The 27,312-nt window shown below is 39.3% G+C and overlaps 1 protein-coding gene across 27 annotated transcripts in view; it reads right to left on the bottom strand.

Moving 5' to 3' along the window:
• MADD (MAP kinase activating death domain) overlaps positions 1-27,312 on the bottom strand; it is a 74,736-nt gene that overhangs the window by 13,206 nt on the left and 34,218 nt on the right. For 14 of the 27 annotated variants that reach the window (XM_075754600.1, XM_075754602.1, XM_075754610.1 and 11 more), the window contains 16 exons: positions 26,513-26,699; positions 26,191-26,341; positions 23,553-23,759; positions 18,861-18,914; positions 15,725-15,822; positions 15,281-15,364; positions 11,732-11,890; positions 9,945-10,053; positions 9,335-9,397; positions 8,843-8,963; positions 7,608-7,713; positions 5,008-5,118; positions 3,955-4,062; positions 3,707-3,871; positions 2,348-2,420; positions 341-447 (listed from right to left, as the gene is read on the bottom strand). In XM_075754600.1, coding sequence (XP_075610715.1) covers positions 341-447; positions 2,348-2,420; positions 3,707-3,871; positions 3,955-4,062; positions 5,008-5,118; positions 7,608-7,713; positions 8,843-8,963; positions 9,335-9,397; positions 9,945-10,053; positions 11,732-11,890; positions 15,281-15,364; positions 15,725-15,822; positions 18,861-18,914; positions 23,553-23,759; positions 26,191-26,341; positions 26,513-26,699 — 1,903 coding nt within the window. The remainder of the gene's footprint in view (positions 1-340; positions 448-2,347; positions 2,421-3,706; positions 3,872-3,954; positions 4,063-5,007; positions 5,119-7,607; positions 7,714-8,842; positions 8,964-9,334; positions 9,398-9,944; positions 10,054-11,731; positions 11,891-15,280; positions 15,365-15,724; positions 15,823-18,860; positions 18,915-23,552; positions 23,760-26,190; positions 26,342-26,512; positions 26,700-27,312) is intronic. The other 13 variants (XM_075754603.1, XM_075754611.1, XM_075754614.1 and 10 more) reach the window with 3 other exon arrangements.

Here is a 27,312-nt window from a genome sequence, read left to right as displayed (position 1 = left end):
CTATTGATTACTTTTTCTGTCCCTTAATATACTGCCTACCATTTGTTTTGTGCTTAGACAACTCAGACCACCAGAAACAAGAAGCTGAAACCTGTTTAAATGTTTTTCTTCAGTTGATTATAGTTTTCCTGAGGATATTTATTTTCAGTGTATTTTTACATATACATATATTTATATTTATAGATGCGTGTGTGTGTGTGTGTGTAAATATACATATGCTTTTTTCACCCCCATCATGCTATCCCTTGTCCTTGTTGATACTCTGGGAAGAGGAAACACATATACAGGCATGCTGCAAAAAGCTTCATGCTCACAGTCTTCTCACAGATTTCCCTCATACCTGACTGTGCATAAATTTCAGGTTAATTCCTTCCAGTGTGACCTGAAGAAGACCTCCTTCACCGGTTTTCATATCCTGCACAGGGAACTCACCACCCAGCTCAGGGCCTGTGACAATTTAAAAAAATAAATCAAAGAAAAACAAACAAACAAAAATATCCAGAGAGAGAGAGAGAGAGAAAGAACAGAAAGCAGTCAGCCAAATCGTGATATGTGGAAGGGAAATATAAAACAATAAAAACATAATTTCCATTTGATGTGAATAGCAAGAGGACACTACTAAGAATAGCAGGCAGCATTTCAGAAAAGTCCACTCACTAATGACAGCCTTCTGAGAATAACTAGACTTTTAACTATCGTAACAAATTTCATCCTGGTTACATGAAGGGACATCGATGTCAGCTCAGTCTGTATTTATTGTAGTTCATATATTGGGGTTTGTTTGTTCGTTTTAAATGCCACCTTTCATTTCTGCATGGTAAGACACTGCAGTCACAGAATACCTAAGACAGCGTAGTCTTAAGTACAAACACATAAGCAAGCACAAACTAGGCTTGCATTTCTGAGCTTGATGATTTTGTATGGCATTGTTTTACGCTTTCAGCAATGAAAAAGTCAACATGGTTACAACAATGACAATTTAATAAAGGACATTAACAGATGACAATCTAGGCATTTTCATCTAGTTTCTTTTGCATCATTCAGTTCAGCTAGAAAATGCTTTCTCATGATTTTTTTAAAAAATTATCATTTGTCAGAACTACTGAACACTGCATGATGGATTTCAAACACATTTTTAACACTACATTATTGCCCACTTCTTAAAATAGCTCTCAGAGACACTTTTGCCCTCCTCTGCCCTCAGTGAAAGTCCAGTCCTTCCTCCTTCTCAAATTAAACTGGACTAATGGTAGGAGGAGGAAAATGGTGGCTCTTCCAAGCTCCAACAGCTAGCTGAGGATTGAACACTTAGGAAGCTAGATTTAAACACAAGTAATTTTGTCAGTCATGCTGGTGCCAGTTATGAGTTTAAAATGTAGATCCCTTAGAAATGGCATTAAGAAGCACCTAAAATAGGTTTGTACCTCAAAGCATGGTTCCCAGAGTCCTAGCATCCAATTGAAAAAAAGAAATAGTTGCAACAAAAATCAAACTTGAAAACAGAAAACCACAGTGATATTACCTTGAACCTGCAAACAGGCTCCAGCAAAGGAGAAGCAACCATCTTATGAAGGTAGAAAATAAACCACCTTCATGTTTGTTACCCAGGTATGTACAGCACCCGCTGCGCTCTGGGCACTAAGAAAAATGGAAAATCGCCTTCCCAGGAACTCAATCTCCCAAAACTGCAAATTCACTTCTAGGGTTTTTTTGACTCAACAGGAAAAGGAAAGGAGTGTTTGCCAAAAAAAATTTCACCAGTATAATTATACTATACTGTCCCAGATGATGATGCAAAACTAAGAATGTCTACACTGGAGAAGTTATACTGATATAAGGATATTGGGTCAACAGCACCTTTTGACTTGCACCAGTACAAGACTTTCCGATACAGAAAAGTTTTGTGCATTGAAAGTGCAGAAAGCTCCAGATTCATCACTGTAGGTTCACTAACACAAAGAAGCATATTTATTAGCCTCCATTCTCAACACAAAGTGGACAGCATAGTTCTATGTCTCAATCAGGAATATAAGGAGGAGCCAGCCAACCACGAACAGAAATTGAAGCTGAAGTTTCATAGTCTTTTCTAGTTATCATTCTACTGGCAGTTAGTCCTCCTTACCTGTAAATTTTCATTATGTAGGTGTTTTGGTTTTGTATTTAGAGTGAGTTATATGGAGGCAAGCTAATGATAACACTAAATCTGCTACGTACGCGCGGATGTACAAAGCTACCCTCAGATTTCCAAGTAAAAGGAGATTGTGTTCAAATAAGTTATTAATAAAAAAAAAAAAATCGTTGATTGCAGAATAAACAATGTAAGTTCCCAACAAGCAAAATCTTGTACCTGGTTTAATGCTTTGCTGTCTTGCTGCTGCTCGCTCCATACTGTCTTTTACGCAGTAGTATAATTCCCGACACTAACATATAAAAGAAGAGTAATACAATGTTATTTTTGCAAATTACTAAGGGAAAAAAACCAGCAAAATTCTAAGATTCTACAAAAAGAACAAACTCCGTGTGGTGCATAATGACAAAAAGCCTACAAAAGTTCAACCACATCTATTTCCTAGATGGTGTTTGTATTTATTTTTCAAGTTGACAGAGAAACCATTTCATATCGTTTCATAGCACAAGCTAGTGAAGAGTTCATGGCTTGGCACATGCTCATGAGCAATCTAACCAAGCTTACTCAAGCTTCCTAGTGTAGAAAAAGCCTCAAAACAATTATCACAATCCCTCCCTTTCTTTCAACTTCCAGCAATCAATGTTACTAGTCATGGTCATATGATCTATCTTTTTGTTATTCATATCAATTTCCTTACACCATTTCTTCTATTCATCTTCTCCAGCTCCCTCCTTTAGTATCAAAAAATAGTTAAGCCATAATCTCAGAGTAAAATTTAAGAAAATTTTTTATCTGAATCCCAAGATACATGCAATTAATTTTCTAAGTAATTTCTGTAGCACACTGCTTTTGTCCTCCCTCCCTTTGTATTCACACCTGCATTATGATGATCTGGTCTATGTAAAAGGAGTTTTTTGAAGCAGAAATCAAATCCCTTTATATATCTCAAAGATAATAACCTTTCATTACATTACATGCATTTACAAATCTTTACCTCTTGTTTATTGGTCATTGTGTAGGAGTTACTGAGTTCTAAGAGTTACTGGAGTTTTCTAGTAGGTTTAAGCTTTTTCTTTGTATTAGCAATTAATCATAAGGAGAAGAAAAGGGCTTTCATATTAGTGGATAATGTAGGCATATACGAAATAAAAATCAAACATGGGCCCTTGGAGAAAATTTTTTATCTATTTTGTCAGTTTGGGTTTGCCATTAAAAATGACACAGTTAACTCAATTACTAAGACATAGTTTTATTTAGCTTTTTCCCCATATATCTACCCCAATATTTTTACTACCTTTATAAGCCTGCAAGCTCATGCAATACTTAGTAATAGTCATGCTTTCCTTCTTCTAACCAAAAAAACCCAAGTAAAAGATATGCATGTAATTTCTTTGGGTAAATGACAAGGCATAATGCCAGCTTCAGATGTCAGTGCTGTTAAACAGCTATTGCAGTTCAGTAACTAGTCCTGAAGAGAGAATGCTATTTTTTGATTAAACATGTAACATGACATACCAAGGATTTATTTGTTCTATGCAGTTTTCCCTCAGTACTGTGTGTATTAAACAAGATGTGTACCTTCTTCGTGTAGAACTTGTTCAGTTGTGTCTCCTGCCCATTCCTTCGCCACAGGCACAGCACTTTTGTTTTGGGACAGTAAGTCATGTTGATGAGTTTCTCATACCACCAACGTTCATACACAGTTCCAATATTGCTTCTCAGCACAATGCAATCATCGCATACCTGGGAGCACAAAATATTACATAAGATTTCTAATATTACTTACTGAACGCTACCAGTTGCATTAATATTACTCTTGTCTCTACCTCCATGAAGAATATGTCTCCTGTTGTGTCTGTCCCAGCATGTACTACAAAAGTCTGCTTCTTGATGTGACGGCTGCCACTGGGTCTCACAGGGAGTTCCCGTCCATTCTAGAGGGGGGAAAAAATCAATCATTAATGAACTTGGAAACAAATTTCTCCTGATCTGTTGAAAAAAGTCAATTAGGTGACACTAGAAACATGTTCAACAAATGAAAGAAAAAGAAGTATTTTTAACACAGCTGACTGGAAGTAATTTCGGAGAAAGCCTTAAGCAAGACACTCTTGTAAGTTTAGTTTCAACAAGTGTGACTATGAGTTATCACAGCAAACAACAACATTCACGTTGGTACTGTACTCAGCATGGGACAGTGAGGTGTCTGGGTTCCAATAACATTGCAGTAAATCGGTCTGCTTTTTCTCAATTAATTGTAAGATAATTTTGTGTTCTTTCTGTGCATAAAACTAAGTTCCAAATGTAAAAACGCTTTGAAATATTACCTTTCAAAGGGCCTAACTTGCATCCACCCTGGTGATGGTTGTGTTAAAAGCTAGCTAGTTTTATTAACTTAATTAATAAGTTTGTTAACCTATATTCTTAATGAGCATTACAGGATGTAAGGTTTATTCTGCATGGCAGGTGATAGTGGAAACATTTTTGTATAGAAACTGATTGCTGTAAGTCTTATAATGACAGAGAAACCAATGGAAAACTAAATACTTGTTACAGTCATAGTAAGAATAAAGGTTCCCGCCCACAAAAGTGATATTAAGAAAACATTAGGGTTGCATAGAACTGTGGTACTGAAGTGTCATGTTTATACATATTTGTATTGCAGTTCTAATTATAATATTATAATGTTATGCAGTTAATAAACAGGGACATACAATCACAGTCTTTATTCTATACATGTGAAGGCAGTATTTAACAATTAAATTTAATTCTGTTTAATAGTTTTAAATTAACGTTGCAGAGCATTTATAGAAGAATTTTCAGGGTTTTTTTTCCTCCACTGTAGCTCCCACAGGTACATCACTCATCACTGTTTTACTTACTAGATTGGCAAGCTTGTCTAGAATATCATTTATTTGCTGGCTGTGCACCAGTCCAATATGCGATTTTCCCATTAGACGACGCACCTTTTTCCTAATATCACTCTTGTTCACCTAGAAAGCAGAGATACAGTTACTCACTCTTCTCTATTCACAGGCAGCAGCTCCTATCTATCAAAATCAACATAACTTGGTTTCCATTACTATGATAGCAAAACAACTTATCTCCAGCTCAGTCACGTTAGGGCCTTTTCAGCCCAGCAGTACGAGCAGAAGTTGCACATACACCACTTTTCCCAGGGACTGGGCAAGCGATACTGTGCACAACAGATTTTCTGCCTGCTCTTGCACAACAGAGCAGCAATTCCACTACCCTCCACTTCCACCTACTGACATCAAAAGCATCAGTTCTCCATGTTGCCACTTAGATGATAGGTCTCGTCTGCCAGGCTAGCTTCTCCGCCCTTTCCTCTGCAAAGAGCTGGTTTAGTCAACTGTGGAGCCCTCAACACAAGAAATATTAAAACAAAGGCATCATATCTTTCAGAATTCTCACTCTTTCATGATTTGTTTCCTGGTCACTAGGCCAGAGCTCTAACAAACATTTCCAGATAGTCCTCAAACAGCAGCAGATTCCTCCTGAAAATGAACTACAGGAAAGCTCATAAGCAAAGCAAATCATTTCTGCCCCAGGTGCCATTTCAAAAGGCTGTTATGAATGCCAGCCATTGATACTAAAGGCTTCAAGACAGTACACTCATGCTTAAGCACTGACTTCAAGCTAGATCGGACATTCTTTTTAATGATATTGTGATTATAACCTTAGTGCTATGAAACATACAAAACAAACTCAACCTGCTTCCTTCCTTTGGCAAAAATTCTTTGCACTTGAAAGAAAGCAAGACTTTTTTTAGGTAAAAACTATTAAGCTCTGCTTTCCCAAAACAAGAAAATAAATTAAAATACCAAGGTGTTGGGTTAGGAGGATTATGCTTCCCTTGACAGCTCAGAGTAATTCACCTCTCTAGTAACAGAAGGCCTTCCAACTTTGCAGTTTCTACTAGAAAGCTGCTCTAAGATGAGATACCTTGGTACATTCTTTAGTCTCTTACAGTCTTCACTCTAACTGCTTGAAAAAATCCTACACACAAATAATATATACCAAATTCTAGAGCCACTACCTTTTATCCCAAAACTGATAATCAGGGGGGAATAAAAAGCAATCACAACAACAAAAGAAAACCCAGTACCCCACAACCCTTCTTTTGCCCAGTTCTTCATCCCATCCTCACTCTCGAGCATCTCTGAAGATGCACTGAAAGAAACAATCGTTTTATCACAACTCTCAGATCCCCTGTATTCCCTTTGCATCTGTAACCCATCGGCCCAGATTGACATCATTTTCAAAGGCGTAATATCCTGTTTGCCTCCTTATCCCTTTCCCCCAGAAAACTGTTTTCTTGGGGATCTGATTATTTTCACCACACCAAAAGACACTCTTCCCCTCTGGGACTAACTCTATCAACATCTGTCATGAGATAGCCTTTTGGAACCAATATTATTTCTCCTCTTTTGCATTCTGTGATGAGAGTAACTGCACTGGTTATTATTACTTCTACTTCAAGTACTGCAGCAATGAATGTCCTAATGATCAAATCCCCACAGTGGTCTTCTGAAATAAACTCATTCCAAATATACTCAAATCCCATCTTAAAACTCAACTTCAGATTCCATTTATGTCAGGAAAAATCATTACCTTCTTTCTCTCTCACCAGTTCCCCGCGCCTCATCCTCCCCCCCCTCCCCCCCTCAAAAAAACCTCCAACAAAAAATTACATACAATAACTTCTTCCACTGGTTGGGTATCAGACATTCTTCATGGAATGATGTCTCACCTCATCATTTAAACAGTGAAAGGTATCAAACTATTACCTATTCTTACTGTCAAGCTGTTGCACTGGACAGCACAGTGCATCAAATCTGTTACAGGTAAAACCATGCACCTAAGCTGGTTCTAAACATGACAAAAATTTTAGAAGACAGATTTTCCAGTGACTTTGAGGGAGGATTTGGATTATCTAAGAAATTATTCAGACTAAAAGAACGATATTGCTAGTAGCCACCTACAGCATTAAGATGCATACAGACAGCCCATTGAATGAGCAAAAAGGTTGCTTACTAGTAACAGCAAATTTCATGTGAAGTTATTGAAATGCATATTCACAATCTGCCCACGTTTGGAATTTGCAGCTGTGAGGAAATCAGATTAGAAGATGCTCTCTACTTAATTTATAACCCCTACTCTTAAAAATAAGAATGTCCTCTAAAGTTATTAGTAGAAATAGTAAATTTCTATTTTAAGTGGCAATGTATATGCATACCCATGGCACAGAACTGTGTAAACTCAGACAACAATCTCAAGGAATCTCCAGGTACTGAAGCATTTTTTTTTATTAAGATTAGGAGACATTTTATAACATTCTTTTATACTTCACTATTCTGAGCTCTGTGAACAGGGAAGTATGGTTTCAAGACAACACCAAAACAATATACTGCTTAAATCTCAGCAGTTATCTATTAAAAAGAGAAAGAAAAAAAGTCACCTTTATCATAAGCATATAAGCAATCATATTATGCAGCAGTGTAGCCAACAAGCGGTCCTCATCATCCTCCAAACGCTTTCGATCATGTTCTCCCAGGGACAGATACCTGCAAGAAGAGCTAGATCTGAAGCAGATTCACAGGCATTCTTCATCCCATTCACTAAAGCACTGGTAAGGGACAGATCACTATTTGTAAAGTGTATGGCAAATAAAACCTGCAAAACCACTAAGCCAAATGGGCATTTTCCAGTAAAACACTGCAATCACAATTAAACATTTCCATTAGGAAAGTTCTCAGTGGTCCACTGGGCTTATCCATTTCCTCTTTTCTGTAGTTGCAGCTCCATGACAATTACAACTGCCCAAAGAGGAACATAAACTTGGTGTAAGAGCTACCCGCCTTTAGAGCTTAAAAGTAGCTGCAAGGCAGAAGTAAACCGATGAAGGAAGCGCCCAGGCACTCCCTTTGTCCAGGTAGTTTGTGGAAAAGGAAACAGTTCTCAAACTAGCACCCCCACACAGTAGTTCTTATTTTGGCTACCAGATCCAACATTACATGATGGCACGGGTGCAGGTGGTACAGCTACAGGTGGTAGACAGAGCAGAGAATGATCAGATATTAACAGAGCTGAGGGAAAAAAAAAAACCCAAACTGGCAAGCAGGTAGTGAAGATTGACATCTTAGAACTATTCTAGCTTTAAGCAACCACGCAGATATTTCTAGAGTGGCTCCCTGCTGGTTTTTTTGTTTGTTTCTTTTAACTACAAACTGTAGTAAAGTAAAAACATCTGTAAGTGACTTTGCATTTTGAGAAGGCTCAAAATGCAGTTTCTGAAAACATTTATTTTTTTCAATTTATGTCAATACACTGATATCTTCCTTTATTCCAAAATATAGTCATCTTGCCACTGAAATCTCTTGCTTTGCTACTAATCTAGTCTATTCCATCTATTCATACTGTGATTATGCTTACAATACCCATTTCTCTAGAAATACTACCTCTCCACAACAGTTAAAAAAATGTATGTCACAACTGAAGATAGTATTTCAGTATCAGGAGATACTGGCCAGCACAGAGACAAAAAGGCTCATTTGGGAACAATCAGGTATAGTAACAAAGTTTGCAAAGTGACAATAGCATGTTCAGTAGAACTAAAATAATTTGGTTTTTTTTTTACTCTTTCAGCCCCAGGTGAAACAATAAGGAGGAAAGGGGTGTACTAAAGAACTTTACCTGTCAATCATCTCCTGAGGTCCCTGGTCCATCCCCATTCCTTCTCTCTCTAACATCACAGCATCCAAAAAAGCATCTTCCCAGAACTGCATCTGGTCCCACAAAGTTGAACGCTCTTTGCCTATGCAATGTATACAAAAATTGAGCATTTATTCCATTTACTCCTGTCAAATACTTCAAGATTAATTCCTTCCCACTCCTTGAAAATACCATAATCCAACACACAATTAATCCATATTTTAAAAAAAAAAAGTTACTTTTAAACCACAAGCAATATCACAACCAAAGAAAAGTGTAAAAGAGAAGACAAGACCTATCTCTCAATCTAATCCACAGCACCTTTTCAAACCTTTACACAAAAGTGCCTCTCATCTCTATTCTTTAAGGAGTCTATCTTCTTCCATGTAGCGTTACCATTGCCCAAAAGAGAGAGGAGTATCTCACACAAACACAGATAATGGCAAACACACAGAGAAGTGGAAAGATAATTACTCATAGAGAAGGTTTCCATTGCAGCATCCTCTAGCTGGTCCCAGACAGATCCTTTATCCCTACCTGCACCGTTCCAAGCAGGTAGGAACAATAAATGGAAAGGATGAAAAACACAGGAAGAGAGAGCTCTTGATTAACAGCAAGTCCAGATGAAATACATTTCAAAAAAGCCAATATACTCCTAATTCAAGGATACACTTGCAGGCCATTAGTATTCTGAGTTTAGTAGCCCTTTGTTCAATGACTTAAGATGAAGGAACTTTTTTCAAGATCAGTGATACATTTTAGGCTTCCATGCATAGCGAAGTAAGTTCCTTCTCCCCTTTTCCCAACAGTTTAAAGCATTCATACTTACGAACAGCAAGAGACTTGGAAAAACTATATTTTATGCAAACAATACCACTCACACCATCTCCTCTTACTCAATCTCCCCAGCAAATCTTTGGCTTTACTCTGAATGGCCTGATGCGCCCTCCTACTCCACCAGTATAGACAGCAGTAAATGGTTAAAAACATTCTCTGGGAATGTAAAAATTCCAGTCTGCCCCAGGCATGACTCCACCTGAACTTCAGTCTAAAAGATCCCCTCCCTGCAAAAAAAATAGTTTACCCAAAAGTCCTTCATAGAGATAGACACGTTGGTTCCCATCCTCTGGACCTCTCCCTGGAGCACTGCCTTTGCTATCCTTCACACTCTGCTTCAGATTGTGAGACTTCGCCTGAAAGTAATACAAGAGGTGTCAGACAATTTAACTCTGCTCCCTGCAGGGCTGTTTCTTGCAGTCTACTCTTGTGCTTAACAGATGCAGTTTGCAAGCTGTATTTCATAGACACTTCTCCCACAAATATTCACAAAACAAATAAATTACTCTGTTCAAAGAGCAAGGTAATATAAAGTCCAGAGTCAGACAAAGGAAAAACAGACAAATCAAAACACAGAGGAAGCAAAATGCTTCCCTGAAGGAAAACAGACAAAACAAAACATGCAAATCCCAGACTAAAGGAAAGAACAGTTCAACCTCTTCTGTCGTCACCCGTATTTCATGCTTATGCAGTAAGTTTGCCCAAATTCTGATAGTAAATCTTTCCTACTGTTTAGGAAATAGCTGAATAGCACTGTCATTGCACAGATTGTGAAGAACAGAGGAAGAAATATGCAGCCTTCTCAGGACTACACAAAAAATGAATATTCACAAGCAGAATAGGATTACCTCAGCTCTATCTCATATTCAGACTACAGGTTTTTCTTTCATTTACCATTCATAAAGGTATGACATTAAGCAAATAATTATACATCATTGGTTGGAAGAACTCTGTGCTGGGACTATCAGCCAACAGGAACTGTAATAATAAAGCTGGCCCATCTACTTCTCTACCACCAGGTAAACTATGGTGCGATACTTGACACTCATCATACATCATGTAGACCAATCATCTTTGTTCTAAATATGTTGCAAGGGTTCTGAAAATTCCACTTAGTTTCATTAATTAAGTAGAAAAACACAGAAAACTAAGTGTTTAAAAACAAAAAGAGTCTAACTTTAGTAACTGAGAAGAGGCCCTCCTGCAGCTAAATAAGCAGATGTGGTTACATCATTTTCATGCTTTTAGAGTGAGTCTGCAATGAAGCACAATGATTTCGTTTGTTGGTTAAAATCCTTTTACAATCTTATCAGGTTTATAAAATAATGAACACAGTGAAACTACTCCTAAGGCATTGCAAGTTGTTTTCATACAGCTTAATTTAGCCAAATGGAGTATAAAATTATTTTCTCGGTAAGATGTATATTAGAGGTTATACCCAATAATCAAGGACTTTAAAAACCAAAATGAACAAGAAGTGCTCTCAGATAATTTGAATTTTACTGCATACAGATCTTCCAACTAGGAAAGTATATTTAAAAGTTATGATTATGCTTCAAATAGGAATAAAGTAACGTGTTAAAGAAACAGAACAGCTGCTAAACCTACAATGGGTCATCCCTTTCCTGTATCAAACAGTGGCTCCTAAGAAACAGGGGAAACCATTCCTCCTACTTAGGTAAGGTTGAACAATGCCCACCGATGTTGTTTTGCTTCTGAAGGGCAGTTAAATGTCCATTTGGTTGAGAGAAATACTGAATGAGGGGGTATTAAATCTTGCTAGAGCCTGTAACATAGTACAAGATGGGAATCTATTGTTCCCAAAGAACCATGTATTGCACAGGAAATGAAGGAAGGTACATGGATCCATACAAAATTACATCTTTAATATTTTAATATTGTAAGTCATTGCTGATCAACCCTTAGAGCAGAATCAGAGATCCTCTTCCACACATGCACACACATTGACATGATTACTGTACAAGATTTAATTTCAAAAAAAAAAAAAAAAAAGGAAGTCTGCAATGCCCTTACAAAGATAGAGCTTGTAGCAGAGTTTGTCTCAATTTCACTGTCTGACACAGTGCCTCTGGATCCTGTCAAATTGCCACCATTTTCCACACTTGGGCCATCACCAGCATTGCTACTCAAGTCACTGTCTGCTCCTAATGTCTCTCCGGAACTGTTACTAACCTGTGGAGAAAAATAAAGCAGTTACCTTCAATAGAGAAAGACACTGCAGAGAGAAAAGTTGTAAAATGTTTCTTCTTAAGGCACAAAATAAGAAGCAGTACAACTGAAGGCCACTTTTGCCATTTCTCCTTCAGTAACATTATCTTTTCATCTGCAGAAAAAGATGGAGAGAGACTCACTCTTGTGTTCAGAAGGAATTTCCTATGCTTTAATTTTTTGTGTTGACTGCCTCCTGTCCTGCTCAGTGGACTACTGAGAAGAGTCTGGCTCCCTTGCCTTCATCCCCTCCCATCAGGTATTCATAGCCATAGAAGGGTATAAGATACGCCCTGAGCCTTCGCTTCTCCAGGCTGAAGAGTCCCAGCTCTCTCAGTCTGTCCTCTCATGAAAGATGCTCCAGTCCCTTAACTGTGTTCGTGGCCCTGAGCTGGACTCACTGCAGTAAGTCCTTTCCTTCTTATACTGGTGTCCTGGTTTCAGCTGAGAGGATTGATTTTTTCTTCATTGTAGCTAGTGTGAGGATATGTTTTGGATTTGTACTGGAGACAGCATTGATAATGTAGAGATGTTTATGTTCTATGGACCTGTTGTTGAGCAGTGTTTACGCGGGGCCAAGGCCTTTTCTGCTCCTCGCACCGCCCTGCCAGCGGGACGGCTGGGGGTGCACAAGGAGTAGGGAGGGGACATAGACAGTACAGGTGACCCAAACTAGCCAAAGGGGGTATTCCATACCATGTGACATCATGCTCAGCATAAAAGGGGGCTAGCCGGGGAGAGGCGGCAGCAGCTCCAGGACGCGTGGCTCGGGGACAGTCCGGTTTCGGGACAGGTCTGAGCGTGCGGTCTGAGTTGTACGGTCCTCGGGTGAGAAACTGCATTCTGTATCACCAGTTTCGTATACTCTGTTAAGTACTGTTTTGTTTTGTTTTGTCTTGTTTTCCCGTCTCCCTTTGCAATCCTAGTAAACTGTCCTTATACCAACCCACCAGGTCTTGTCTTTTTCCTTCCCATTCTCCTCCCCATCCCACTGGGGGGGGGGGGGGGAAGTGAACAAGCGGCTGCGTGGTGCTCAGCTGCCGGCTGGGGTAAAACCACGACAACTGGGAAGCTCAGAATACTCCAGATGCAGCCTCACCAGTGCTGAGTAAAGTGGAATGATCACCTCCCTTGACCTGCTGACAATGCTCTTCCTAATACAGCCCAGAATACCATTGGCCTTTTCTGCCATGAGGGTGCATTTCTGGCTCATGGTCACCTTGTTGTCCACCAGGATCCCAAGGTCCTTCCCAACAAAGCTGTTTTCAGCCAGTCAGCCCCTAGCGTGTACCGGTACCTGGAGTTATTCCTCCACAGATGTAGGACTAGGCATTTTCCCCTTGTTGAACTTCACAGATTCCTCTCTGCCTGGTTCTCCAGCCCGTTGAGGCCTCTCTGAATGGTGGCACAACCGTCTGATGTGTTGTTCACTCCTCCCAGTTTTGTATCATCTGCGAACTTGCTCTGTACCGTCATCCAGGTCATCAGTGAAGATGTTGAACAGTATTGGCCTCAGTACTGACCCTGGGGGTATACCACTAGCGACTTGTCTCCATTTGGACTTTGTGGCACTGATCACAACCCTCTGGGCCCAGTTGTTCAGCCAGTTTTCAGTCCACCTCATTGTCCATTTACCTAACCCATATACTTTGTCAGCTTGTCTGTTAGAGGAAATTGTCAAAAGCTTTACAGTAGTTGGGGTAAACAACATCATCTGCTCTCCCCTCATGCACCAAGCTAGTCATCTCATTGTAGAAGGCTATCAGGTTGGTTAAGTACGCCTACGTAAATCCATGATGACTAGTCCCTCCTGTCCTTCATGTGTTTGGAAACATCTTACAGGAAGACTTTTTTCCCCAAGGACTGAGGTGAGGCTGGCCAGCCTGTAGCTCCCCAGATCTTCCTTCTTGCCCTTCTCGAAGATAAGAGTGGTATTTGCTGTCTTCTAGTCTTCAGGAACCTCTCCTAATCACCATGACTGTTCAGAGACAATCAAGAGCAGTCTCGCAATGGCATCAGTCAGCTTCCTAAGCACTTGTGGCAGCAACCCCTCAAGAATCATGGATGTATGTGTATCCAGTTTGTTGACATGCTCCCTAGCCTGGTCATCCTCTGCCAAGGGTAAGTCTTTCTTGTTCCAGATCTTTCCTCTGGTCTCAGGATCCTGGGATCCCTGAAGGCCACTTTTACTGGTAAAGACTGAGGCAAAGAATACCCCAAGTACCTCAGTGTTTTCCATCTGTCACAAGTTCCCCTGCCCCATTCATAAGCAGGCCCACGTTTTCCCTAGTCCTTTCTCTTCCTGCTTATGTACTTGTAGAATCCTTTCCTGTTTCTATTCACATTCCTTGCTAGATTCAACTCCGTGTCCATATTAGCTTTCCTAACCCTATCCCTGCAAGATGAGACAGCAAATGTGTACTCCTGGGTCACCTGCCCCTGCTTCCACCTCTTGTATACTTCCTTTTTATGTCTGAGTTCAGTTAGGAGCTCTTCACTCATGCATTCAGGCCTCCTGCTGCCTTTGCTTGGTTTCCTGCTTTTTGGGATGGACCTTTCTTGAGCTTGGAGGAGGACATATTTGAATATCAACCAGCTCTTCTAGACCCCTCTTTTATCTGGGCAGTATCCCATACAATACAATTTCTGGGTCCATTAGAGAAAGACAATCAGAGTATTATTCTTGTTACATGCTGGGAAAAGATCACAGAAAGCTAGATATTCACGGGTATGCAGCAGCTTAGGGAGAAGAAAAACCAACAACAACAACAAAAAAAAGGAAAGTTCCTGGGGTTCTATCCATGGAATATGCCATATCAGATAACATGTGGTAGGGAGCAGGCTCATTCTGTTTTTACTGAATGCATTCCTGGTACCTTTTCCCCTCTAGGCCTTGTAGTTGATCAGAAAGCAAGCAGACATTTTGATATGATTCAAGTGTTTTAAGGTAATACATCAGAAAGTTTGATCTTGTTTTTAATGCATCAAACGATTTGCCTTTTTTGCTCTCAGGTTACATTTTTAAACTTCTTCATAGATGGTTTATAAACAACTAAGGCATATTTATAAAATCATTGCAATTCACCAGTTCCATAAATGCACCAATGCGTAGGAATATGTAACCACAACGAGCACCATGTATGAAGGATGCAATCTCCTAATAAAGCACTAAGAATGTTCTGTCAGACACACGTTTGCCACCCACTCAGAGGCTCTGCAGAGAGAGCTCATAGACATACATTATGCATGCGTGACAGTATGCAGCCATACCACACAAAATGTAGGCATGAAATGCCCTCCTCCACTTTTGCAAGCAGTGAATCACATCAAGATTTCACTTTGGGCATATCCTACCACTGTGCTAACTTCAGAATCCTGGCTTGTACTTCGGACCATAACTGCTGGTCCTCCGCTGGGAATAGAGTCGAAATCACTCTTCTGCAATTAAAATACAGAAAGAACAGGAAGAAAAGCCACATTAGTTTTAATCATAAAGACAGAACATCACTTCCCATTCCTTTGGGGTCTTGAATCACACGCCTTCCGCTTCCATGGTTTATTTAGCCTGCCAAATAGAAACTACTGCATGTCAAAAAGATCATGGGGTCATACAATTGAGGAGTTTGCAAAGATCAGTCACCTACAGGAAGGGGGAAAGAAATTTTACTGAATGAGCCTTTCAAGAATGCTCAAACCCTAGAAGTCTTCCCACAATTAAGTAGTGAATAGAAGAATCCACTCTCTTACCACATAAATAGAGCAAGCCACATAAATAAAGCAAGCATAGGAGACACTGACCTGAGAACCTGAAGCCAAACTGAGGCCACTGTCTGCACTGATTTGGGATTTTTTCTCATCCGTTTCTCCCAAATCAAAGTGTTTCACACCTTCTGGCCCTGAACAAAGGAAAAAGTAAATCATTACTGTACCAAGAAAAAACAGTATGGCAGAAAGCAGATGACAGACTGAAAGCAGGAACAGTACCAAGAAAACAAATTTGCTTTCTCGTTCCTTTGATTGCTTTTATTCCTTGGTACTGTAAACAACAAGGCCAGCAGGACACATCTGCCATTCTTAAAAGGTTAGTTTGAATTTCAAATGCTCCAAAGGCATAGTCCAGGAGTGACTATCACTAAACAGTACCTTTGTTAGCCATTCAAGAGAGAAAAGAGGACAGACAAAGGTCAAGTAGCTTCCAGTTACAATAACACATGCAGAGCAGTTGCCATTCAACTCTAGGAAGCCACTTCCTTTATTCTTAGTAAAATAAAGGATACTTCGTTACTTAAAGTCAGAATCCTTTTTTGAACAGCTAATTTGCTCAAAGTCTTGGACTGACTTTGTTAGGTTGCCACAGCAACAATCTAGGCAAAAATCAGGCAACACAGGACAAGAGCACAAACAGTGACAACTGGTGTTACACCAATAAGAATTTCAAGGAAGACGCTTGTAAGATGCTGTACTTCACAATATTCCCCAATTACATTAACAAATGGCTCTCCAGAGTTGGCAATCACTTAGGTCAGTAGTGAGAGAGGGAATCAGCAAGCCTTAAGTCATGCATTCATTAACGCACCGATTTGAAAACAAATAAGGGGAAAAGAAGGATAAAGAACTTTATGTTCAATTTCCCATGCAGTTCTAGAATCATATCATCTATTGTCCTCTGATGGGATGGCAGAAGGAAAAGAGAATGATGGAGAGGTAGAGCCTGAAAAGAAATTTGATAAGCACTGAACAAGGTAAATAACGAGGCAAGAAAAGAATGTGTTATAGACTGTACACAGAATGTCACTACTCTCAGAAAGGGGAAGAGACTGAATGCAACACTTCTGCCATATCCATATCTGCCAACTATTCAGTAACAGGAAGACATGATCAGCAGCTGGAATATTTGTAGTATATACCCATGACTATCTCCAGTATCTCTAAGTAAAGGGTGCCACTATCTCTTATAACCACTGATCACAACAACCTGGGAATTATGAATGTGTTTGTATTATATGTAATATTAGAGAGGGTAAGACAACGAAAAGGAAAGAAAAAGGGAAGGGAGGAGAGAGAGAGAGAGAGAAGGATAATATACAAAGATTTGTGGGAGTGAGTTTGAGATGGTATGTAAACTCATGAATAGCAAAGCCATAAGCGGGCTGTGCAGACCACACTAGCTTACTACTCAATGACCAATTCTCCATGGGAAGTGTTTTACAGAAAGTGTTCTTCATTTGTTATAGTATTCTGCCTCTAAATCCATATGCCTCAGTTACTGCAAATCAAATCATCAAAGATTCTAACAAAGTATAAACAAAATTTACAAAAAAGAAAAATAACTAAAAATATCCTTTCTAAGAATTTGGAATCTTATTTTCCACTGAAATATACATTGCTCACTTCTAGAGGTTTTATTTCCACTCATTCAAATGGCCACCATTTCTCGATCTGAATAACAATGCAGCAAAAAGTTTTATATCTCATTACTATGGCAAGAATACTAAACTTCAGCTGTGTGTTTTAAGCAATCTACGAGTTCCATGTCCCAACACATAACTCAGATATATTTCTGGCAATTTGGCCCTTAAAGCAAGTGAAATTGACTGAAGCAGTTCAGGTACTTGAGAGCTGTGGGCAGTACTGGTAACTGAGTTAAAGGAGCACAATAACCACAATCACATTGTTGTCACTATCCCTTTACAGGCACTTACAAACTTCCCCTTCCCTTCTTTATGGAGTTGTATGTCTAATACATATAAAACACTAAAACCTTAATTTATTCCTCCCAATGTAGGCACCTACCTGAAAGGCCCAGCTTGGGAGAGCAGGTGTGTGCATGTGCTGTGTGCCTGTCTCACACACGCTCCTACCTCAGCAGAAAGCAATTCAGATCTTAAATGCAGTAAGCTGTACTGCAAAGGTGCCCCAATTCTCTGAACTAACTCCAGATCCTTGCTTGTACTTAACTGAAGTATTTAACTGAGGAGCCTAAAACTAATGTAGCAAACCCAGGCTTAGTCAGAATGTCAGGAATTTTCACCCACCCATTTTAGCTATTAATACTCCCCAACCTTCAGTCTGTAAAAGGGGCATCAACTCTGCAAAGTAGAAAATACACTTATGTTTAGGAAACACCTACCACATCATGGTTATTATAAACTGGATATTGTCCTCATGTCGTATGTCCCTATTTACAACAGTGATAACCAAAAGAGCAAAACCTTGTACTACACCTGCAGATAACATATATTCAATATTTTATTCAATGCCATATTTCAATAGATGTTAAAATTTGTGTAGTTTTAGACTACTATTTAGACTCTGCAAACAGCCTCAGACTATTTCACTCCTTTAACATGGGATATAAAAACAAAATCAGGTTTATTTCTTATTAAGGGGCTATTCTCTAACAGCCATCACTAAATACAATTCTTCACATACACCTTCTCTCTCCCCCTCAAAAGTATTTCTTGTTGCAGACTGTCCGTGGTCATAGATTGTTCATGGTTGATGCCATGAAAAATTTGCCATCCCACAGCTTGAAAGAACAGAGAATTCTTCATTCCAGTAACATTCAATCAATCGATATATTGATGTCAAAGACTTGCTAAGCAAAACTGGTCTTTAAGAAAAGAGATGGAATATCTTAAAATCCTTCCATATACATCTGATACAGTGAGGATGCAGAACATCTGCTTCCCCTTTTGTGAAGACGGCAACATTCAGGGGAGGAAAAAAAAAAGAAAAAAAGACATTTGAACACAATTTCCCCAAGGCAAATGATCTGTTTGGTCTCCTCTATAATGCGGGCTTTCTTGATAGACCTTTGTTCTTGTGGACATAAAAACTGTGCGCCATAGATGCAAGCTCACCCTGCACCTGGGGAGTTGGCAGTTATGGGGAGGCTGGAGGAGTCAGTTTCTACATTTTTTAATTTCCTTACTCGTTTTTTCCAAAGATTTTTGCTTTTTCACTTCCTGGTGCTTGTTCCACAATTCTACCCAAGATGCATTGAAAGCAGGAGAGAAAGAGAAAGAGTCAGCAGCTGGTCAGACAGGTGAAAATGGGGAAAAAAATTTGAAACAAAAACCCCACCCCTTCATCTCAAAAAAAAAAAAAAAAGGCAGAAATTTACGACAACTACTGAGTGAAGGGTTAATTAACACCATTTTACAAGAAATCAATGTGAGGAATCAAGCACTGCATCGTCTCTCATTTACAGAATTCAAATCTTAGAGATGACTTCACACAGTGAACCAACTACGGAAAAAGAGCTATTATGAACACATATAATGCAATTAATCACCTTTCCTGAGAAAGGCCTGTAAGATTGTCAGATATCTATTCCTCCAAAACGTAAGTATCACAGAAGCTCTAATTAACAGAAACATTTGACTGTCTCTATTTAATATCATTGAAAGGAAAAGGCACAAAACCAGTAGCAGCAATTCCAAGAAAATTAAAACTGTAGGTTAACACAATATTTAACCAATATTATATCTCAAAAATTATCACAAAGTTTACAAGTACAACAAGTTATTTTTGACCTGACAGCATTCTTAAGAAATGCTTAGCTCTGCCTATCAGCCAGTTCTACATGCAAAAAGCTCAACTTCTCTGCATCCACTTGTTCCTATCAGAGTATAAAGAATGGAAAAAAGGGAAGAAGAAGAAAAATGAGCAAGATATCAGTCATGCTTAATGCCAACTTCCAAAATTCAAATTAGGTCACAGCACTTCAATCAAGTCAAGGAATTCCATAAGCAAATCCAATGCAGAGAAAAGGAAAAAAGTCTGACGTCTGCATGCACTCATTTCATTTTAGCCCCGAGACGAAATAGTGATGGGGCGCTTGCACTTTTCTATCACACATATTCCTCAACCCTCTGAGATGCAGTCATCTTTTCTGCTCAGAAACATCAGCTCATGTGCTGGCCTGTTGGCCAAAGGAAACATTACAAGCTGACATGCTGAACTGACTCCGAATGCTGGGCACTGTCCTCTCTCACTAGCAGGGATAAAGCTGGGAATGCTACAGAGGAAGATACTCTTAGAAAAGTGGCAAAGGGAAGGAAAAAGAAGCACAATGTTCTTCTACTGATCTTCAAGGAAACTTGCTGAGCTACTAACAGGCCACTTGAAGCATGTCAGAAACCCATCCCACCCTGCAAATGGCAGAAATTAGGGCAAGACAGGCTCTAAAAAAGTTCTGTTTAGCAAAATGTCTACTGAAAAAAAATAAAAAAGAATAGTGTTACAAATGTGGAGGAAGGCTCCAAAGTGTTTTAATTAAATGTATCATGAGCAAGGCAAAAGTAGTAAGGGAGAAAACGCTAAAAACCAGCTACTAGCCAACTGATTTCTGTATCTGCTTCATGATTGATGGATGTTCCTTCAACTTTCATAAGTACACAGATGGATAAGATAAAATTGCTTATGGATCCAAACAGCATCCTATAGGCTTATCTAGCTGAGCACACACTGACACAGATAACAACCTCTTTAAGATGCACTGAATTTGTTGGTAAAAAGGGCTTTGAAAACATCTGGCCTCTTAAGTGCTCAGTCTACGCGGCTTTACTTTAAAAGCCATCAGGCTGAAAGCTACAGTATCTGCCACTAAATTACTGTTAGCTGACTTGCCTGTTAATTCAGGGTAAAGTGTATCCCAGTGCATTAAAAACAGCCTCAATTACCCTCAACTACTTTGTCAAAGAAGAAAAGGAAAACCTCAAATAAACTCAAGAGGCATAAAATACTATGCCTATGACTTTGTTACGTGAGGCTGAACTAAACACGACAGCAGGTCCACAAAGGATCTGATGCAGACAAAGCAGGTAGCAAAATCTTTTCTGTTTCAAAAAAGCTGTTAAAATAAAGTGATCTGCCAGCATTAAACAATTATTTTAAAAGTAGTAATGGAAATTTCAGTAAGTACTGGCATTTTCATTAACAGTTACTGCAAGCGTGCAATAAAAACCAAACTAACCACTAATGTAAAGGGGGAAACTATTAACTATTCATTTTAAAGCCACCAGTGTCCTAATGAAAAGGCCAACACTACAGGTGATGACCATGGACCCTAGAAGAAAAAAACCCCAGAAGTAAGCAAATAATTGGTGATCTTTTAGGAAACAAAGTATCAGAAGCACCATCTTCACAATGAATTTCCTAGCAATTAGGTATTAAAGCACAACAAAGATCAATCCTCAACTGATAAAAACCCATCACTCTTCACCTCAGAAATAAGAATTTTGAATACCACCAGCCTTCCCTGTTACATGGGAGCATCCTACATACTTCAGAGGTACACTAGAAACCATAAACTTTCTGAAAACTGAACAAGAAGAGGGGGTCAAGCAGGAACGCATCCACCCTGAACTTCAGAGAACTCTGTGAACCTCTTGGCTATTGCTCCTGTAGTACAAGAAAACTGCACATATTCAGCTACCATACCTCTAGACCTCAGACACAGTTCAATCACCCCACTAACAGACATTTTATGTATAGCTATTGCAAACAGGGCCATACATGATTTTACTCCATCATGCTGACGGCTTCTCATTCTAGTATTCCTCTTGTAACTAGGTCAAAAGGTTAGCAGTCCAATTTGTATTTTGTCTATACAATACTAACAGATTAATTGAGAGTTTTATTTACATATCTGCAACCTGAGGCTGTAAACACCTTCCAAACCTCATAGAATAAGGAACTGCTGAGGTTCAAAGGGACCTCTGGAGATCATCTAATCAAACCTCCCTGCTCAAAGCAGGGTCAACTAGAGCAGGCTACTGCAGGACCAAGTCCAGTCAGGTGTTTGCTATCTCCACAGATGGAGAATCCACAGCCTTTTCTGGCAACCTGTTCCAGTGTTGGATCATCTTTACATAAAAACATTTTTTCTCATGCTTAAATGGAATTTCTTACAAATACTTTGTTATTTCAGTAACATGTAAGTGTTTACCAAATGCTTCTTCCCTAAATAAGTTAGTTTGAATGAGAAAGTCTGCACTTCACTACAGAAGGACTTTCAGCCTAGCCATGACTCACTCTGGTCCTGTATATCCAAAGTATTGTCTTATACTGCTGCTTCCATAACAGAACATAAAGGAAGTACAATAGTCAAGTAGCTTTACATTATCTTCCTGCAATATAAAAGAAATTCCCTTTACTTCTAGATCTCAAGAGTCAGATGAGCATGGACACTACATTGGTTTTAGAGCAATTTCTTAAAGACTGACTTGTATACTAGTTCATGGTTCTTGGTGACAGACAAAATCAGTTAGAAAAAAAGGCTTCAGAAAAAGCATTAAAGTCATTCAAACTTTGATCAGTTTTGGTGAAACTGTATCCTTCTTGTAACTTAGTTCCACAGAAGACAAGTGGAAATCATTGGAGCATCAGAACCACCAATAAGAATTTACCAGTTGCCTGTCCTTGAAGATTGTGAATTGTTTAAGTCTAATATTCTGGCAACAGTAGTTAACATATTAAGTAGCACTTCTTTTAAAAAGCACTTATGATGCTTCACAAACATGGACTGTCTGATCTTTATGATTTCCGTTTCTATGAGGCTTTAATTTCAACTGAGGGAAAGGAGCAGTCTCAGCAAGCCAATCAAAAGATTTCACTTCATTCTTTAAAAGGACACTGGCCTAGCATCTGTTTTATTCTTAGTTGTGTTAGAAGCATACTTTCCTTTTTCTCATTTCTACTGAAAAGAAATTAAGTACCCAGAGCAAACCAAACCACTAAACTGAAATGCTGGCAATCCGAATCTCTTTTAGCTCCCTGACAGATTTTCAAATAGAGTACAAGACTAGTTTTGAGCAACTGCCTCCAAAGAATTTCTCTCACATGCTGATGGTACTTTTCTCTTGTTGATAATCCACAGCAGGTTGGATCCAAACAGAATTTTCTTCCCCTTTTTTAGTCCCCCCGCACCCCACCCCCAAAAAAAATAATCTGTAAAGCCCTTTTTACATAAAACAGTTTAAAGCCTACCTCTAACTTTTTCCCAGATATAGGTGAAAGCTATACCAGCTAAGAAATTAGACTGGGAAAATTTCCAGTGACCAGCCTAGCAGATGCTGTTTAGAAGGACGCACATTCTATTTGCTATTGCATAGAAGGAAGATCCATCAGTCCTGCTCACTGAAACTGTAACACTACAACTAAAATCTTTTTGGCAGTTTTTATTATTAATAATCAGCACTTCCCACTTCTATCAGGATGCAATCTAGATAATCCACACATAGTCAGCAATGATATTAGAAAACTTTTGTTTCATGCAGTCCCTTCCATAGTTGCCCTTTCCAAAGTCCTGCTGGCCCTGTTTCCCTTTTGCCATTTTCTGTTGCTTGAAAATATGAATCACAGAGCAAAAAAAAAAAAGTTGTCTAAAGTATAATGAAATTCAGAAACAATTAAGATTAGAAAGCTTCTGGGAGAAAACTGCCCTGGATAACTTATCCAAGAGTAGAGTGAAAACACATATGATTGTTCCTTGTGATCCAAGGTGTAAATGAAGCATGTTACAGCAGCAATGTAGTGTGTTAAAATGGAGAGAATGCAAATAGAACCTAGTGCCATAACAGAAGTCCCTCCTGCACTTCACATGCACCTCAATACACACCAATGGAAGCAATAAAATTTTCTTCCTTTAGACTCCTTGTGTCAAATTCCCTTGGCCCTTTGCCTGCAGGGCTCGGTGCCTTTGGCATCAGCTGAGGTACCGGCAGCTGCATCGCAGGTTTTGGCTCCACTCTTGGGGATGATGCAGAATCCTTGCCAACTGGAGTGACAGATCCATCCGTTGGACTTCGTTTTCTCTTTTCTGGTTCTTTAAAGAAAAAAAACAAAGTGTTGGAGAAAAAAAAAAAAGACAAGAAAAAAAAGGTAAGGAAAAAGGAAATGAGAGCAGAAAAAGGAAGATGAGACAGATGGTCTCATCTAAATCATTAAGCCTGGCACCGAAACAGCTCAGTCCCACATTTGTTCCCACAGGTCACCATGGCTTGCAGATAATCTAACACACTGGTGGAAACAGTAGGCAGAAAGCCAGAGTGCTGGTTTTGGGATACTCAAATTATCTCCTTTCTGTATTTGAAACCTAGGAGTCTTCTTTGACACAGTAACTATAGTATCTCCTCTGCCTAGTTGTACAAAATGAAAGAACTCTGCCTAAACTACCAAGAATATCACTTCTACAATACATGCAAGCTGCTCTCACAGTGAAAAGATGACAAATACAATCATCTTTGATGGGTAACACTAAATGAAACTTCAGTTACGAAAAAACCTCAAAAAACTATCAGCTTCTTCCATCATTCTCCAAGACTCCTTATAATCATATCTCCCCAAAGGCAGTTTGGATTATTTCTCTGTATCAAACACCACAGTTTGACTTACAGCAAAACTTTCAGAATAGAATAATTAAAATTAGATTTTCCATAAAGAACTTCCTGCAATCCTGCACAAACTGTACCAATCGCTGATGAGGCTAATAGTCAAAATTTCATATCCTAATATCTAAATTTGTCATACTGCAAGCCATTGTGATACATCTGTCCAGTAAATTAAATATTCTGCTATCAGCAACACCTTTCCGTTTAGCTAACAATTGAAAGCAATCAACACCTAACATTCAACAGACTGAACACCTCCATCTTTCAGAGCACAAGTGTTTTCCCAGTTCCTTGCAGGTCTTTTCAGAAACCTCTTAATTTTTTTCAAGACGTGATGATCAGAACCGGAAGCACTACCTCAGCTTTGGGTCTTGTTAGTGACATATTCAGAGACAATACAATAGCTGCATCCCAAATCTACATTCCCAGGTTTACGCAGTGCCCCCTCTCCTCCAGTTTTTACAGACACAGTTAAGAGCGGGAAGTTCACACATAGCTGCCATTTTCAGAGACAATGCTGCCTGGGGACATAGTTCCCAATCCCGCTATTATGGCCAACTGTCCTTGTTCCTAAACAGAAGTCCTTTTTTTGGCCGTATGAAAATAAATTAAATCACAACCATGCATTATTACGATTCAGCTTCCTCTAGACAAATAACCTATATCCATCATGTCCTGCTCAAACAGTATGCATCATACGCAAACAGTACAATTTTAGGATTACTACATCTCTACTATATGTTAAATAACATATGGATAACCACTAACCTCTATAAACCATTTCTAGAAATATCGAGATCAACTCATTGAAAACAGGTAAAACATACTAAAGAGCTAAAATTTGACTATAAATCAAGATGTTATGCAATGATGAGAGAAGTCCTTCAAAGATGCATCAAGGCTTTAAAATTTTATATCAAATTTTGTCTATTGTGACGACAATTAATTTACTGGGTAAGCTCTACTTACTATCAAATTATGGTATCTGGCATTACATTACATTTGCTTAGGATAAGTGTCAGACTAAAAGGCTTATAATTACCACCATCAGCCTGTTCCCCAAATTCAGGACTGTTACACTAGCACAGCCTTCCTCACCTTCCTCAGCATTCTACCAATGATTGTAAATGAACACCTGTAACCCACAGGACATCTAAGCCAACTCATAAAATCCCTGATGCAAGCCACCCAGAACACCAACTATACAGTTGTTTAGTAGATGTTAACTCCTCTGCTACAATGAAATAAACAGCTTTTCATCATTTGAGATTATAGCTGAGTCAGATATTAAGCAGAGAGGTAGCTTTCTGTCATCTTTTGCTCTTTTTCCTTACACACGCATTTTCTTATTTTGCATTAAGAATCAGGTTTTAAGGAAAAGTTCAAAATTAAAGAGGTATTTTCAGACTTTCCTCTCCAAGAGTACTTAGTGATATAAGAATCATTGCATAATGCAAGGTGGTTGGTGAGTGTAAGTCTCATATGGTTCCACATTAGAAAAATCTCCTTCTCTATTCAGGTTGTCTTCAATAACTTGCCAAGACTGTGGTTGGGACAGTGTTTGCTGAAGGTCCCCACTCTCAGAATTTCCACTTCATCTGTACAAGTCCCAGGGTTTGTATCTTGCTGCACAGTTTTCATTTTCAATTAAATATCAGTATGGACATTATTTCGCTTTAGTCCCGTTACATATGTGCAAAAGAATGGTTTCAAGCTTTGTAAGGTTTCAGTAACAATGGTACAGTTCTCACCTATTTTAAAAGTGTCGTAAAAGCCCTGAAATATCAGAAGCCACAGAACAGCTACCTTCACAATAAGGATCTTGTTTGGTTCATAAACACTGTATTAACATTAACACTTTCTTACCTTTGTTGTAATAGTGAGTATGTGCTATCTCTAGCAGGCCAAAAACACTGGCCATGCCTCCCAGGCCAGCATTTGCATATGACTGCTCCAGGCTCAACACGGTGCACTTGAGCAAGTCCAGCATGCCTTTATAAACCTTGCGGCTGATCTCCTGCAATGAAAAGCCCGTTAGTGTTGCTATTTCAGAAGTGAGAAAGTAATTCAAGAACATAATTTCCAAAACTGTTACAGCATCAGCTTTTAGGAGGCAATTTAACAAATTTCTATGAATTGAGCCTCAGCAGACACCACGTATCAGGGCCCTGCTGAGTTCAGCACTGACCACATCCTGTATGACATCTTGTCGAGCATCTTCTTCTGACTGGATCGTGCGATTCAGCTTGCTTAGTACAAAGACACGGAGCTGCTCACTCTCCAGCAGACGTCGGACTCTCTTCATGTTCAGCCAGCCAACACCTTGCCCATCGAGAACATTGTGTACCACCTCCTTCAGGAACTGCTGGTTCTCACTGATGGATTTAAGAGGAAGCAGGCAAAAATCAGCCCTCTGCTTATCTTGCTTTGCATGGGAAGAGAGATATGGCCAGGACACACGCAGAAATGCATTTCCTATAAAAGCTAAGTTTGCAAGAAAAAAGTTCAAATCTAGCTATGCCTGCTGCTAACATAACTGCACACAGCCCAAGCTCTGTTCTATAGGTGTAGTATCAAATAGTTTATTTTGTTTGTTACTTCTAACAACAAGCCATAATCAGATTTTCCTCTAGTCCCTCTAGCTACCACGCTACTCCTCACCTTCACAGCCCTCCTCAGAATCCATAGGAATCCTCTATGCCACAACCTTCTCCCACAGCCGCCTTGTCTGACCTGTAGGCTTTCCTTGAAAGAAGAAGTGCAGCACTACTAATTGCACTGCTGCAGCAGCCTTGACACGTGTACTGCTTCAGCTTGTTTTGCCACAGGGGAGGGAACGATAAGAAGAAGGGAACTCCTGTACAACCTGCTGCATTCCCCAGTCTGAACTGCAGTTACTGTTCTTCATCGTCTCCCAACCCCAGTAGCTCAAAGTAAATTGCACTCTACTCGTGACTGCTACACAAGAACGGGAGGAGAAAGCATAGG

Source organism: Balearica regulorum, chromosome 5 (assembly GCF_011004875.1).
Source record: "Balearica regulorum gibbericeps isolate bBalReg1 chromosome 5, bBalReg1.pri, whole genome shotgun sequence".
Lineage (NCBI taxonomy): Eukaryota > Metazoa > Chordata > Aves > Gruiformes > Gruidae > Balearica > Balearica regulorum.
Note: the sequence above shows the minus strand (reverse complement) of the source record. Positions and strands in the feature narration are given on the sequence as shown.